The sequence below is a fragment of the Dunckerocampus dactyliophorus genome, chromosome 14, assembly GCF_027744805.1.
Source record: "Dunckerocampus dactyliophorus isolate RoL2022-P2 chromosome 14, RoL_Ddac_1.1, whole genome shotgun sequence".
Classification (NCBI taxonomy): domain Eukaryota; kingdom Metazoa; phylum Chordata; class Actinopteri; order Syngnathiformes; family Syngnathidae; genus Dunckerocampus; species Dunckerocampus dactyliophorus.
The window spans coordinates 7,313,906-7,326,464 of NC_072832.1; the positions used below are offsets into that span (position 1 = coordinate 7,313,906).

Below are 12,559 nucleotides of genomic sequence, written 5' to 3' on the forward strand. Positions count from 1 at the left end.
GTCAGGAAGTATAGTCTTGCTTATATTATTTCATCACATGTAGTCGCGGCTAAGGGTGTTAAATGTCGCAAGTCACACCTCGTATATATATTCGTTCATAAATGTACTGACTATCCGTTTAAGACATTAATTTAATGAACAATTTGAAATACATCGATTTCAGATTTGGCAGTTTCATTTCGAGGAATCCTGGGAATTTGAGTATTTGGCTGTTCTCACGGCACGAGGCGCCGCACCACACCACCCTGGGCAGCTAGCTTGTGCTCTGTCTTAACTCAGTATAACTTTACCAGTAATATGTCGTTTTGTTTTAATTTCATCGTCGATGGAAACCCGGACAAGGGCGGAAATACGTCGCTCATCAACAAGACTGAATTTGCTGCAAAACCTGTGAGTATTGACAACACTTGTTGATTAGATGTCATCACAATCATAAGATAGAGCTAGGGGTTACTTGTTTTTTTCCAGCGTGCAACGTAAAGACACGTTTTAGTTAATGTTGTGTTCTGCCTAAAATTAAAACGAATAACTTATTACTGATGACGCGTATGTTCAATCAATTCTGACAACAGTAATCCATTCGGAAGGGAAGTCTGTACATTCAGACACATTTTAAAGCAGTACGAATAATGTTGAAGCAGAATGCTTCAGAAGTTCAACCGTCACCCACTGGAGGGCGTCCTTTCACAGTCAACAAGCTCAGGCGTTTTCAAGGTGCGCCCCAGGGGCCATTTGTGGGCGGGATCTTGTTCATATTTGGCCTTCGAATATTATACAAAAAAAATGAATGATTCAAAATAGAGATTATAAGATGCTATACTAATTTGCTGTGTCCCCTATAACACAAAACTAAGATGTGTTTTGTTCTAATAGTTTAGCATATATTGACCTACACTGGATTGGATTGATTGCTTTTAGCATCTTAAATGTATCAAATGTATCAAAGTAGCCCATCTCATCCTTCAATTTTTCTGTATCCGGCCATCGGTGGAAAAAGTTCAGACATACCTGACCTAGGTCATAGATTATGTGATACAACTACCACCAGTGGAACATTCAGTTATTAACCAAGAATGTGCTGAAATTCAACTCTAATTCTATTTTGCTCTTCTGACATATTAATGTTCAACTTAGCACATACGGCACAAGCCAATTACCGGCAAGCATAAGCTGCAAGTGGAAAGGCTGCCGATTCAAAATTGAACAGTCATGGCGTGCCGTCATACAGGCATGGCCGAATAATTCATTTTTAGACAGGCAATATCTGCAGGGGAAAATGAATGCTACAGCCCGCAGATATGAATACAACAGATGGCGCTGTCTCACAAGTCATTATATTAAAAAAATTTTAAAAAATTCCGGCAAGAATAGCAATTGTGTAACTGCACTATTCTAAGTACAATAGTGTGTACTGTATCCCTGTAATTGTTTCTTAATGTGTAAAACTGAAATCAATTTAATTGGAAGTTTAATGAGAGGCATATTTTAGGGTTTAGAGCATTGGTTTCCCAACGGTTGATGGTTCACTGGTATCCACTGTCTGTGCAAAGTTAAATATTTTTGAGGTGGTACTTGGTGTAGATCGTTTGAGAACCAATGTGAAAAGGTTTAAAAAGCCCTCTTTGGATAGTCGTCAGGGATTTTTATCCTGACTGGTGTGTTCTGACAACTCATCAACACATGACATGTTGATGGCCTAATGTCATTCTTTGAATCACATGGATGATTTGTAATAGTGTTTGAAATGATGAGGAAAGTGCATTTGTATTCTGATGAATTTTAGGCCCATTCAACACTGCAAAAGTCATATTTGGCATGTAATTACATGTGAAGGTTGTTTTGTATGCCTGAACTGAAGAAAATCATTGTTATAACTATTTTTTTTACATAGTTTTGTGTACTTGAAACACAACTGCATTCAAAAATATGTGGAACAATTAACTGAACCAATATACGTTTCCTGTGTTTTTCAGTCGGAGGAAAGTGGCAGCCCAGCAGCGCCACTGAAAGAAGCCAAAGAGCACTTCCCACCCTCTCACCCCCAGCAGCTTCTCGATGACGCCGTCTATGAAACCGTTTCCGTCGGCGCTCTCCCTCCGCTTCACTACCTCAATGAAACTGTTTTCGAGAGGACCGTCTCAGAGAGGGAGGACGCAGAGAACGTTCTGTCCCGCACGGCCGAGCAGAGGTGTGACCTCATCTCTGGGGTGTACGAGGGAGGGCTGAAGGTCTGGGAGTGCACGTATGACCTTCTGGAGGTGATCGACAGGGAAGGGGAGACATTCGGCGAGAAGACGGTCTTGGATTTGGGCTGTGGGGCCGGGCTCTTGGGGATATTGTCTTTGAAAAGAGGAGCCAGGCAAGTCCACTTCCAGGACTACAACAGTACAGTCATTGAGCAGCTCACTGTGTCTAATGTCATTCTAAACTGCCACGATGATGACACTGATGACGGAAAAGACTGCAAACTAAAGAAGACAAAAGATGGCACCCTACTCCCTAAAAGAAGAGCTTTAGACGCCGCTTCCCAGCACCTGTTACTATCCAGGTGTAAATTTTTCTCTGGTGACTGGCGCACATTTCTTACTTTGGCCTCAAATCAGGAGACCCCATTGAAATACGACATTATAATGACCTCAGAGACCATATACAACACTGCTTATTACCCTGCGCTTCACGACACCCTCCACAAACTGCTGGCAGCGCACGGAGTGGTCTACCTGGCCACCAAGTCCCACTACTTTGGAGTGGGAGGCGGCCTGCACCTGTTTGAGACTTTTGTGGCGCAAAGGGGGATTTTCTCTCTGGATCACCTGTGGGATGGCGAAGATGGACTTCAAAGACATGTTGTAGTCCTGCGTTTTAAAAAAGAATCAGAATCACACTAGTCCTCTAAGCACTCTTGTAGCGTAAAGTGCAACTGTCTTAATAATAAGTGGCTGTGGGCTGTGAAGCATACTTCACCTTGAAATATTAAAGTCAGCCTTATTTGTCAGATGGTCTGCTATAGTGTGAAGGAATTAGACTTCATTAAATTGATAAAACCTGAGATCATCTGTCAGACCATGTTAGGACACACGACCTACAGTATGTACTACTGAGAACTCCAACACATTGACTCAAACTGTGGTACAGGGTACCACTGATGGTCTGCAGGCTCTATCTAGTGGTACGCACCAGAGTTTTTATTATAAGTAAAAAAAAAATTTAAAAAAGATTAGAACTACAGTCTATACATAATCAATACAAATGCGAGTACAAGCCAAATATTCAAAGTCAACTGAACTTTGAACAGAACCTGTGCGTTTCATATATAAACTTATGAGCACCACTAACTATGTATCATACAGTAAAAGGAATCAAACGAATACTGCTAACAAGAGGAGCGGAGAAGCGTGACACGCACCAGCTGTGTCGTGTATTCTGGGACTAGTAGTATCTGAGGGGTGTGTACACACAATACCAACTGGTAAGTTGTTGGGCTTTTTTTAACTATTTCGCAGTCAAAATAACATCTCATATTTGGTCCCAAATGCTGACATTAATGGGAATGCACAAAGGTAACATTTGATGACGTTATTGAGTGCTAGTGTGCATTTGGTACACAACCTTTCAGGAAAACAAAATCCAGGCTCGTATTGGTGGATGGTGGGTCTGTATTAATTAAATTCTTTTAACTTGATGTCATTCCTGTCTTAGTTTTGCACAATACATAAAAAAATAAGATAAATTAGATCGCTATAATGTACGTTTGTTTTGCTGATGTGTTAAATCTATCCCAGTGAATAGCTAGCGTGCTGCTAATGCTATTTAGAGCCATTCTCGACTTCAGACGTGCTAATCTACGGAGCAGGCAGCCCAGGCGGACTGTCAACCAGTTGCTTGCGATATCTTGCGATACTCGGTGCATGTCTCTACAATTGATTAATGGAAGGATTTATGGCTGATTCTTATAGATCCAGGAGGCTGCTACCAATGTAATCTCTCGCTTATCAAACCAGACATCCTGTCGCATCAGTTTATGGTTGACAACCCCAGTTAGAACTAATAATAATATAGTACACTATAATAATAATATAGTAATAATAATAATAAGTAATAATAATATAGTACAGTGTAATTAATACTGATACTAGTGGTGTCTTTGTAGGTGTGTTGAAATGCTATTAAATGCTGTATCACCTCAAAGTCAATCTTACACCCCCCCCCCAACACACACACACACACACACACACACACACACACACACATACTTCCTACATAGACATCTTCCAGTAAGTGAGGAGCAGTTGAAAGGGGGCTGATCCAGGTCTATTTAGCCACACCGGGAGGAAAGAAAGGAAATGGGCTCAGTGACCTTTGCGAGTGATTTCCCCCGTGTTCAAACAGCGGCATGAAAGCGAGGCTTGTTTCTGAAGTCCAACACAAAATGTCAATTGCAACTTATCCCGCCTGCTCGAGGATGTAGCTTGAAAGTGGATTCGGGCGTCACGGTACGTCAGTGGTGGGTCTCTGTGGGGTCTCTGTAAGCCGGATTCCAAAAAAAAAGGCCTCATGCTTAATTCTGGTGCTTTTCATCATTTGCTCCTTCAGTGGAAAAATAAAATGAAAATTTCCCCATTCCTGGGTGTGGTTTGTTGAAAAGCCACTCGATGTGACACATGCTGATGTCTGTATACATCCTGCAAAATAGACATCCAGGAAATGCAGTGAAGTAATCTCCTGGCGCCGTTTGTGAAGAAATATGTATCAAGTCTGGTCTTGTTTAAAGGTGATGACAATATTTTTTTAGACTTCATAATATGCCTCACCTGTTGTGTCCATGTGAGTCAGCATCTTGTGACCTGTCACCTAACAAAGATGACTTCAATGAAAAAGTCCCTGACAAAGCTGCCTTGTTTCCCTGTTCCTGTTCTGTATAAACGGCATCGGCTTTTCTACCTTCAGAGGTGGGACAACACCTGTGTGTAAGTGTACCCCGCAAATGCCGGGATAGGACTGTGACATTTCACACTCACAGTTCACGCCCTGTTGTGTTGCAAGAAATTGTCACTGTCCAACAACACCAAACTACTGTAATTATATGAACATATACAGACAATTCCCCACTTTGCTGGGTTAATTACGCAAATTTAAACGGGATTCTCTCTCAGAATTTTTGGAACTCCTGTTTACATACTATACATTCCTGCAACTTGCATATTCAACCTATTATTACTGCTATGCCACCCATACAAATAAGACCTGAAATGGATATACGGTTGTTACTCGCTACATCGCGGTTTGGAGATCACTCCCTCTCTCTGTTGTGTTTTTTCAAAAATGTATTCATAAATGATTGCTGTTTCGTGGTTGACTATGGCCTATTATGAGTCAGACAATATTGAAAGACAAGTCATATGTATTATTGCGGTTGCAAGGCATCAGTAATGTTACATTGAAGGTACATTACATTAGATTACATTACATTTACACTGCATGGAGTCAGCCATGGCATGTCCGACATGATAAAAGTCAGAAAAAAAAGTTATACTCCCATTCCTTGTGGAAGTAGTTAATTTTTGGTTTCTTATATTGTTCTTCACCACTTCGTTTGAAACACTTTCTTAAGTTTACAACAAATACAGTGGAGGCTAACTAGTTAGGTCGGTGGGCGTTCTCGTGGGCGTTTTCACAGCCCCCTGCAATGGCATCTACTTCTTCACCTTTACCTGCTTCAAGGATGGTGGGCTCATTGATATAGGTCTGTGTAAGGATTCGCCATATTGGACCTGGCAAATGGGGATGTTTGCCACACCATACTGTATATTACCGCCACAGTGCCCCCAACAGCAGGATGATATATCTGGAGAAGGGACTCAGGTTGTGTCTCATGCCTGCAATTCACCACCACGATCTCACACGTCATAACGGACAGTTTTCAGCGTCTTCCTTGTCCATTTCATGCAGAATCTGAAAGCACGTGTGGAGGAGCTGGATGAAGTTGTAAGTAAGTCAGAAAGAGTAGGAGTGCACTTGACTTATGACCTGACACCGGATGTGTCATGCTGCTGACAAACATGAGGTGGTGTTCTCAGTATCAAGGGTGGTTGGAGACCCCTGCTGTAACCACCGGGCTGTAGGAAATGCTCAGGCGCAATGATAAAAAAAAAACACTTAAAAAAGAAAATAATTAGTGAAAAAAATAATAATTAGTAAGTAACTACATCAAATTTTATGGAAATGGATATCAAAATTCGAAATATGAGCCAGTGTATGTTTGTTGCTGTGGCAACTTGTCCCACTTTGTTGGACAGTCCTTGAACGCACCATCTAACCACCATCCACGCGGCACAGATAGACTACTTTACTGTATTTTTACCCTTTTTCTTTCACCTCATATTTGCCCCCAAATTATGATATTATTTTTAAAGTCTGGCCTCGTACTGGTGGGTGGTGGCTCTGTGTTCATTTAATGCTTTTAATTTGATGTTGTTCCTGTCAATAAATGAGGCCACTATAATGTTTGTACCGTTCTGGTATTCAGTCATGCTAAGCTACGGAGCAGGATAATTCTTTCACCGGCAGCTGAGGCTCTTGCATTGTTTAAGAAGTGGACTGTCAAGTGGTTGATAGTCTTGCAATACCTGGTGCATGTTTACAATCCATTCATCCATTCATCCAATCCATTCATTTATGGCCGATTCTTATCAATCCAGGAGGCTGCTACCCATGTAGCCGCATCTCTCGCTTGTCAAACCAATGGTGAATTGGCTGATGCCACCTACGGGTAACGCTAAACAGATTTGGCATTTCATATTTAACTCCTAAAGGGACAGTTTGCAACTGTAAGGCGCTCGAGGGCGCTAACTTTACATCCTGCCCTCTTGCTGCTTTAGCATTTAAATGTTTTCCAGCGAATTATAGCGATTTGGTTAAGTTTAGCTGCTAATGTTTGCTCGCATTGAATGTATAACACAACCACACAAGTCGGCCTGCACCACAACTTTTTATGCAAATTGTGACAAATCTAACATTTTTCTGTCTTTAAAACGCTATTGCGACATGCTAGCTACAGGTGATGTTCTAGTGAGTTGCAAACACTCTTTAAATGTTTGTATATTGTTTATGCTAGTGATTTGCGTGATTTTACAAGTGTGTGCATCGTGAATTAGGGATGTTACGAGCAGGCTGGGATCTCGCAGTTTTATCTGGTAAAGCGAATGACGAGAGGCCTTGGGGCCGAAACGATCTCATCCTGTTCTCAAACATTAAATGGGTAAGTTTGCTCACGAGACTATTTTGGCTTCAATGACAAAATGTTTTTTTGTTTGTTTGTTTGTTTTCCCCCCTGCCCTGTCCAGCCTTTAAAGCAAATAGAATTGTAGATCTAAATGCCGTCAAGTGCTCAACAGATTTACTCTGCCAGGGAGAAGTGTGACATACAATTCCCCTGTTATACAGAATTTATTTGACTTAGATGCTTGTTATTAAGCAAATTTGGAGCGACCGGACCGGAGCAGGAGGGGACAGAGAAGAAGGGGGGGAATAAGAGGTTTCCAGTGCAGCTAATGTGCGCTTCCAATCCTGCCTGGCGCACTGCCACTTCCATTTCCATATTAACACGTGTGCCATGCCATAGCTCACTCTGGCTTGTGTTCCCACCACATGTCTCGTGACACCACCTGTCATGCATTCTTTGTTTTCACATGTTATTCCAATTCATGCTACTGGAGGACGGCATTTCCTTTGGAATCAATAAAGTATGATGTAAGATGGCACGAGTGCTCTCCTAACTATCTGCAACAGTTCATCCTTGGTGAAGGTCACCACATGGATAGCTCACATACAAAAAAACCCCGGTATGCTTTGGTTAGAACCTGGACAACTAGGGATTTCTATAGTTTCATCAAAAAGTGGAATGAAACCCATCATCCCTATAAGCTATGTCAGTGATTCCCAACCAGGGGAACGTGTGCCCCTAGTGATGGGCCAGCAAATTGCAGGGGCTACGTGGGAACATTTCATTTCCAGGATGGTAAGTAAATATTCTCAGTCATTTCATATTAAGCCGGAATGTGTGCGCTATAACAGTTGTGTTCCATTGATCAACACGTATGACTGTGGGGGGACTGTGGGTACACAAGATAAAAAAGGCTAGGAAATGTCACGAAACTGTACAGTTGTCCCTCTCTTATGGCGATTAATTGGTTCCAGACCTGACGGCGATAAGTGATTTTCCACAAAGTAGGATTCAATATTAACAAAGGGAACAATTTGGTAGTCAAAATACAGGCTTCAACATTATTAGAGTCATGTAGACATGAAATAACAATATAATGTGACCTGGAGGGGTGTGATTATAGTCGCCTTCACACTCCTATGAACTAACACAGTAAAAAAGACATGAAAAGCGTTAATAAGACATAATAACTCACACGTTAGCAGTGGGAAAGTTCCTTCTTGTTTTAGGATGTCGAACATAATGCATAAAAAAAAATGACCGCTGTCACTATGACATTTGTCATTTGATTAGCACTACTGCTAGCTTTGTTTACACCACACTGCCACACTCTTACGCGCAGGCTCCAGGATCTCTGTAGGAACAACAGTGTTGCCAACTTGGCAATTTTGTCGCTAGATCCGGCGACATTCCACAAACGATTTCACCCCAAGCAGGCCGAGCCTTTTTCTTCCGGTCATTCTCACACATAAGTGACCTAGAGAGACACATTTTTTTCCAATAGCAGGTCTTGATAAGGAGAGGTCGTCTTATATTTGGGTCTTTATAACATTATTCTCCCAATCTACTTATGACCACTGGTCAATAATACGCATGTACAGTGGAACCTCTGTTACCGTCCACCTCGGTTGGCATGCTTTTCAGTTAACGTTGAAAATGTATGCAGAGATTTTGCCTCAGTTTGCGTACATTCTCCAGTTAGTGTACAATACGGCTCGCGGCTTGTCGTGTTGCTAATACACTTGCGTGAGTCCAACTGTGTTCTTTTTTTTTCTTTTTCTGTGTTCTTAATATTTTTTTTCATCACAGAACGTCTTTGTTAGCATCCTATTAGCTTGCCACTATATGGACACAGCAACTGGAAGTCAGCTCTGTTGCCCGTCTATGATGTCATCAGCGGTTGACTCTCAAAAATGTTAACACAAAACACATTTTTACAGTTTACATGCATGAAACAATTAAATGCATACACATGAGACATGAAAGGGATCAATGAATATGTAAGGTTACTTTTACATTCATTGAAGACGTGACTGACACGATGACACGATGTGGCAAAATCAAAACGATTCTCAGGGTTTTGATTCATATTCCTTGAATTCAATTATGTTTCTCACCTTTATCAAATGCTGGCACTTGCAACTTTCTTTGGCTCCATTTTAGGTTATTGAAGTGAGAAAAAATATTGAATTCAAGAAATAACTCATGGCATTACAGGAAGATGGTATCCGTGTGGTGTCTTGCTGCCACGTCATGTCTTTGGGAACAGTCACGTCAAGAATCGTATTCACTGAAGGTAAAAGCAACCTTAAACATTAATTTATCCCTTTCATTCATCATTTATATGTATTGATATACATTTATGATTTTTTTTCTGCATGTAAAACTATAAAAAGGTGTTTTGTGATCACATTTTTAGCTCTCCGGAATGGATTAATTGGATTTACACTATTTCTTACAGAAAAATGTATTCGGTTAGCGTCTGTTTTGGTTAGAGTCCAACTTTCCGCAAAGTGTTAATGACGCTAACCAAGTTTCCACTGTATGTCCAGATTTTGAGATTTTTTTTCTTCCCTTCTCTTCCTTCCACAAAAAGTTTATTCCTTGATGTCATGGGGTCGTGAATCGGAGGCTTCAAATGTTACGCAATATCATGCGAATCAGCAAAGTAATTGAGGCCAAATCGGCAGCGCCTCTGCTGGTTGCAGCCAAGGAGTACAATCCAATTTGCCTGAATTGCCTCAAGACATGATTCATCAACAATCCTTTACAATCCACAGAATTCAATGACTATGCTCATCGCTACTTCTTAAGAAAACTCAAGCTCAATCATGACTACATTTAACACCCACAATGAGCAGCTATTAATTCCAAAATGCCTACTATTGATTATTTCTCTTTCAAAGCACCAAACCCAGTTTCTGATAGTGTACGCATGTGTGTTGGCTTCGTCATCGTCTCGTCAGACCGACAGCTGTACGTACGTGAGGCTGCGGGGGAATTCCTGGCTCCCACAGACACAGCCTTTCCCCTTTCTTTACTTTATGAGAACAAGGGGGCAGGGCCAGTCAGATGGTTTTCCTCTGAAACTATTATGTGTTGATTCACTGTGTGGGGGCGTTGTGTTGACTCCCACTGTTTCCTTCTTACTGGGAAGTGACTGTTGGGCTTACCGAACGGAGGGAGTGCATGAATAACCGATTGCGATGAGGGGGGGAGGGAAGCCGGGTGATGCTGGTATTTAAGGTCGGAGCAGGATGTCAAGACTGTATGCTGTATTTTACACCGGGAAACCGAGAAGCAAAGAGATGGCTTAAATTATGTTAATTTTGGAGAACACTGAAATTGTTTTGAAGTTGCTGACTACTGGTGGAGGTGCATTTGATCTGGAGAGACCTTAGGCAAGTATTAAGTGTTATAACTGGACTCAATAATTTAAAAAAGAGGGGGGAAGCTAAAATGGATAAGGTCCATTCAACATGTTTACGTTGTCTTACTATGTAATCTTACATGCAATGTGCTAACATCACCAATGTCTTCATAGAGGATCTTCATAGAGGTAGTTGCCACTTCTACTAGGAATAATGTTGTTTCCTGAACATGAGCAGGTGTGGCCTTTCCTCAATTGTTCTACATTGCATGTGTCCTTCAAATTAAATGAACCTTATCACGAGCATGATCTGACTCTGCTGCCAGTCCAGTGAATGAATTTCCAAGGAGGAAGAAGAAACCTCTGCCATTGTTTGTGACATTAAAACTTCCTTGTTGTATTCAGTTAGCAGTTTTTCCTGAGAGTGTGGTGCCTGTAACAGATGAGTCACATCATGCAGTGACCAGGCTGCTATCACTGCTTGCATCAGCCTAGCAGGCACTTCGGTGGTAGTGAAACATTTCCTGGAATAAATGACGAGAAAAGCCTCACCAAATCCTTAATAGGCTCAAAAGTGACCATTCCTTTGGTAAAGGTTTGTTTTTTCTTTCATTTTACCTCACTAACCTATCATGTGGAAACTTGATCAAAAGGAGTATGTTAAAAATGTAATTTAAAACTGTATCAATTATCCATATTAATACTGTACATTAAAAGTAAGGGCTGTCAACTGATCATTATGCTTTTCTCAATAAGTAGATTTCACACCATAGAGTCATCCTTAATGTGTGGCTGATGTTTCTTAATTAATGTATTTTTCACTGTCATTTATTTTGCATTCTTCATCAGGGATACCCAAACTTAGGGTCGGGCCCAACTTTTATTGGTCAGTCTCCATGTTTATTGCAATAAATTCATGTCTTTCATGTTTCTTTTTATCATTGATTTATGTGCGGTATATGTTGATGTTATGGGAATTCATTATACTGTATATTTGAGTGGGTTTGGGTCCTGGGGGGGAAGCAAATTACTTAATGTATTTGGGTCTAGTCAAAGTTTGGAAAACATTGATCTAAGTGCTTTCTTTAATAAATGTGTTAGTTGATGTTAGTTACAGTATTTTAAAAATAGTATTGAAAGTAGGATAAATAAAATGGGCATACATACATTTATTATTATCATGTGCTCTACTATGAGAACTGAATTCCATAGATGGTGGGATCTTCAGGTGTCATCTATGGGCTCAGTTCTTGTGGCATGGCACAACCTCCCTACACGGTGGCAGCAGCAGCAGAGAATGGAAATGCATGGCAATAAAAAAGCAAAAAGAAGTGGTTTCATTAAATGTTTATTGTGTATGAAAAAAGATGCGTGCTGTGACTTGAATATTATGAAATGTAATGAAACTTTTAAATAAATGTCGCTTCCTTTGTAATCAGTTGTCTCTGCTCTTTTGGTGAAGGTTTTCTGTATCATTATTGAAGTTCATGAAGATTCAATTCAAGATTCAAGAGTCAAGAGAAGAACAGCAAATTCTAAATGTGAAAGCATTGCGCATTCCTGAATTGTGCAGATGCAGAAGTTATGAGTTGTGAATGTCCCACACACAAGTTAGTGTATGGACTAGAAAGGGTTATATGTGGTTATTGTGGCACTGGGAACAATACACTAAATTGCAAAAACAATAATAACAAAATAACATATGATAGATAGATAGATAGATAGATAGATAGATAGATAGATAGATAGATAGATAGATAGATAGATAGATAGATAGATAGATAGATAGATAGATAGATAGATACTTTATTAATCTCCACGATAAATAAATTGATATGTATACAAATAGATAATACGCATGTAGAAGTATTAAGTGAAGAATCATAAATATAAATGATGCAAAACCACCATTCGTTCCTAATTGGCTGCTGGCAGTGTCAATCACTGACGTCTTTGCATCCTACCAA

The 12,559-nt window shown here is 40.5% G+C and overlaps 1 protein-coding gene across 1 annotated transcript; it reads left to right on the plus strand.

The window, feature by feature from the left end:
- The first annotated feature begins 4 nt into the window (after window positions 1-4).
- Window positions 5-4,905, plus strand: mettl18 (methyltransferase like 18). The gene is made up of 2 exons (XM_054798798.1): window positions 5-390; window positions 1,974-4,905. Exons 1-2 carry the CDS (start codon window positions 298-300, stop codon window positions 2,886-2,888), a joined length of 1,008 nt encoding a protein of 335 aa, XP_054654773.1. The 5' UTR covers window positions 5-297; the 3' UTR covers window positions 2,889-4,905.
- The last annotated feature ends 7,654 nt before the right edge of the window (window positions 4,906-12,559 follow it).

Excerpts from the sequence above, each read along its gene's own strand:
- mettl18 (XM_054798798.1), top strand. The coding sequence starts at position 298 with ATGTCGTTTTGTTTTAATTTCATCGTCGATGGAAACCCGGACAAGGGC. Across the intron at positions 391-1,973 it reads CTGAATTTGCTGCAAAACCT|TCGGAGGAAAGTGGCAGCCC; the intron begins GTGAGTATTGAC and ends TGTGTTTTTCAG.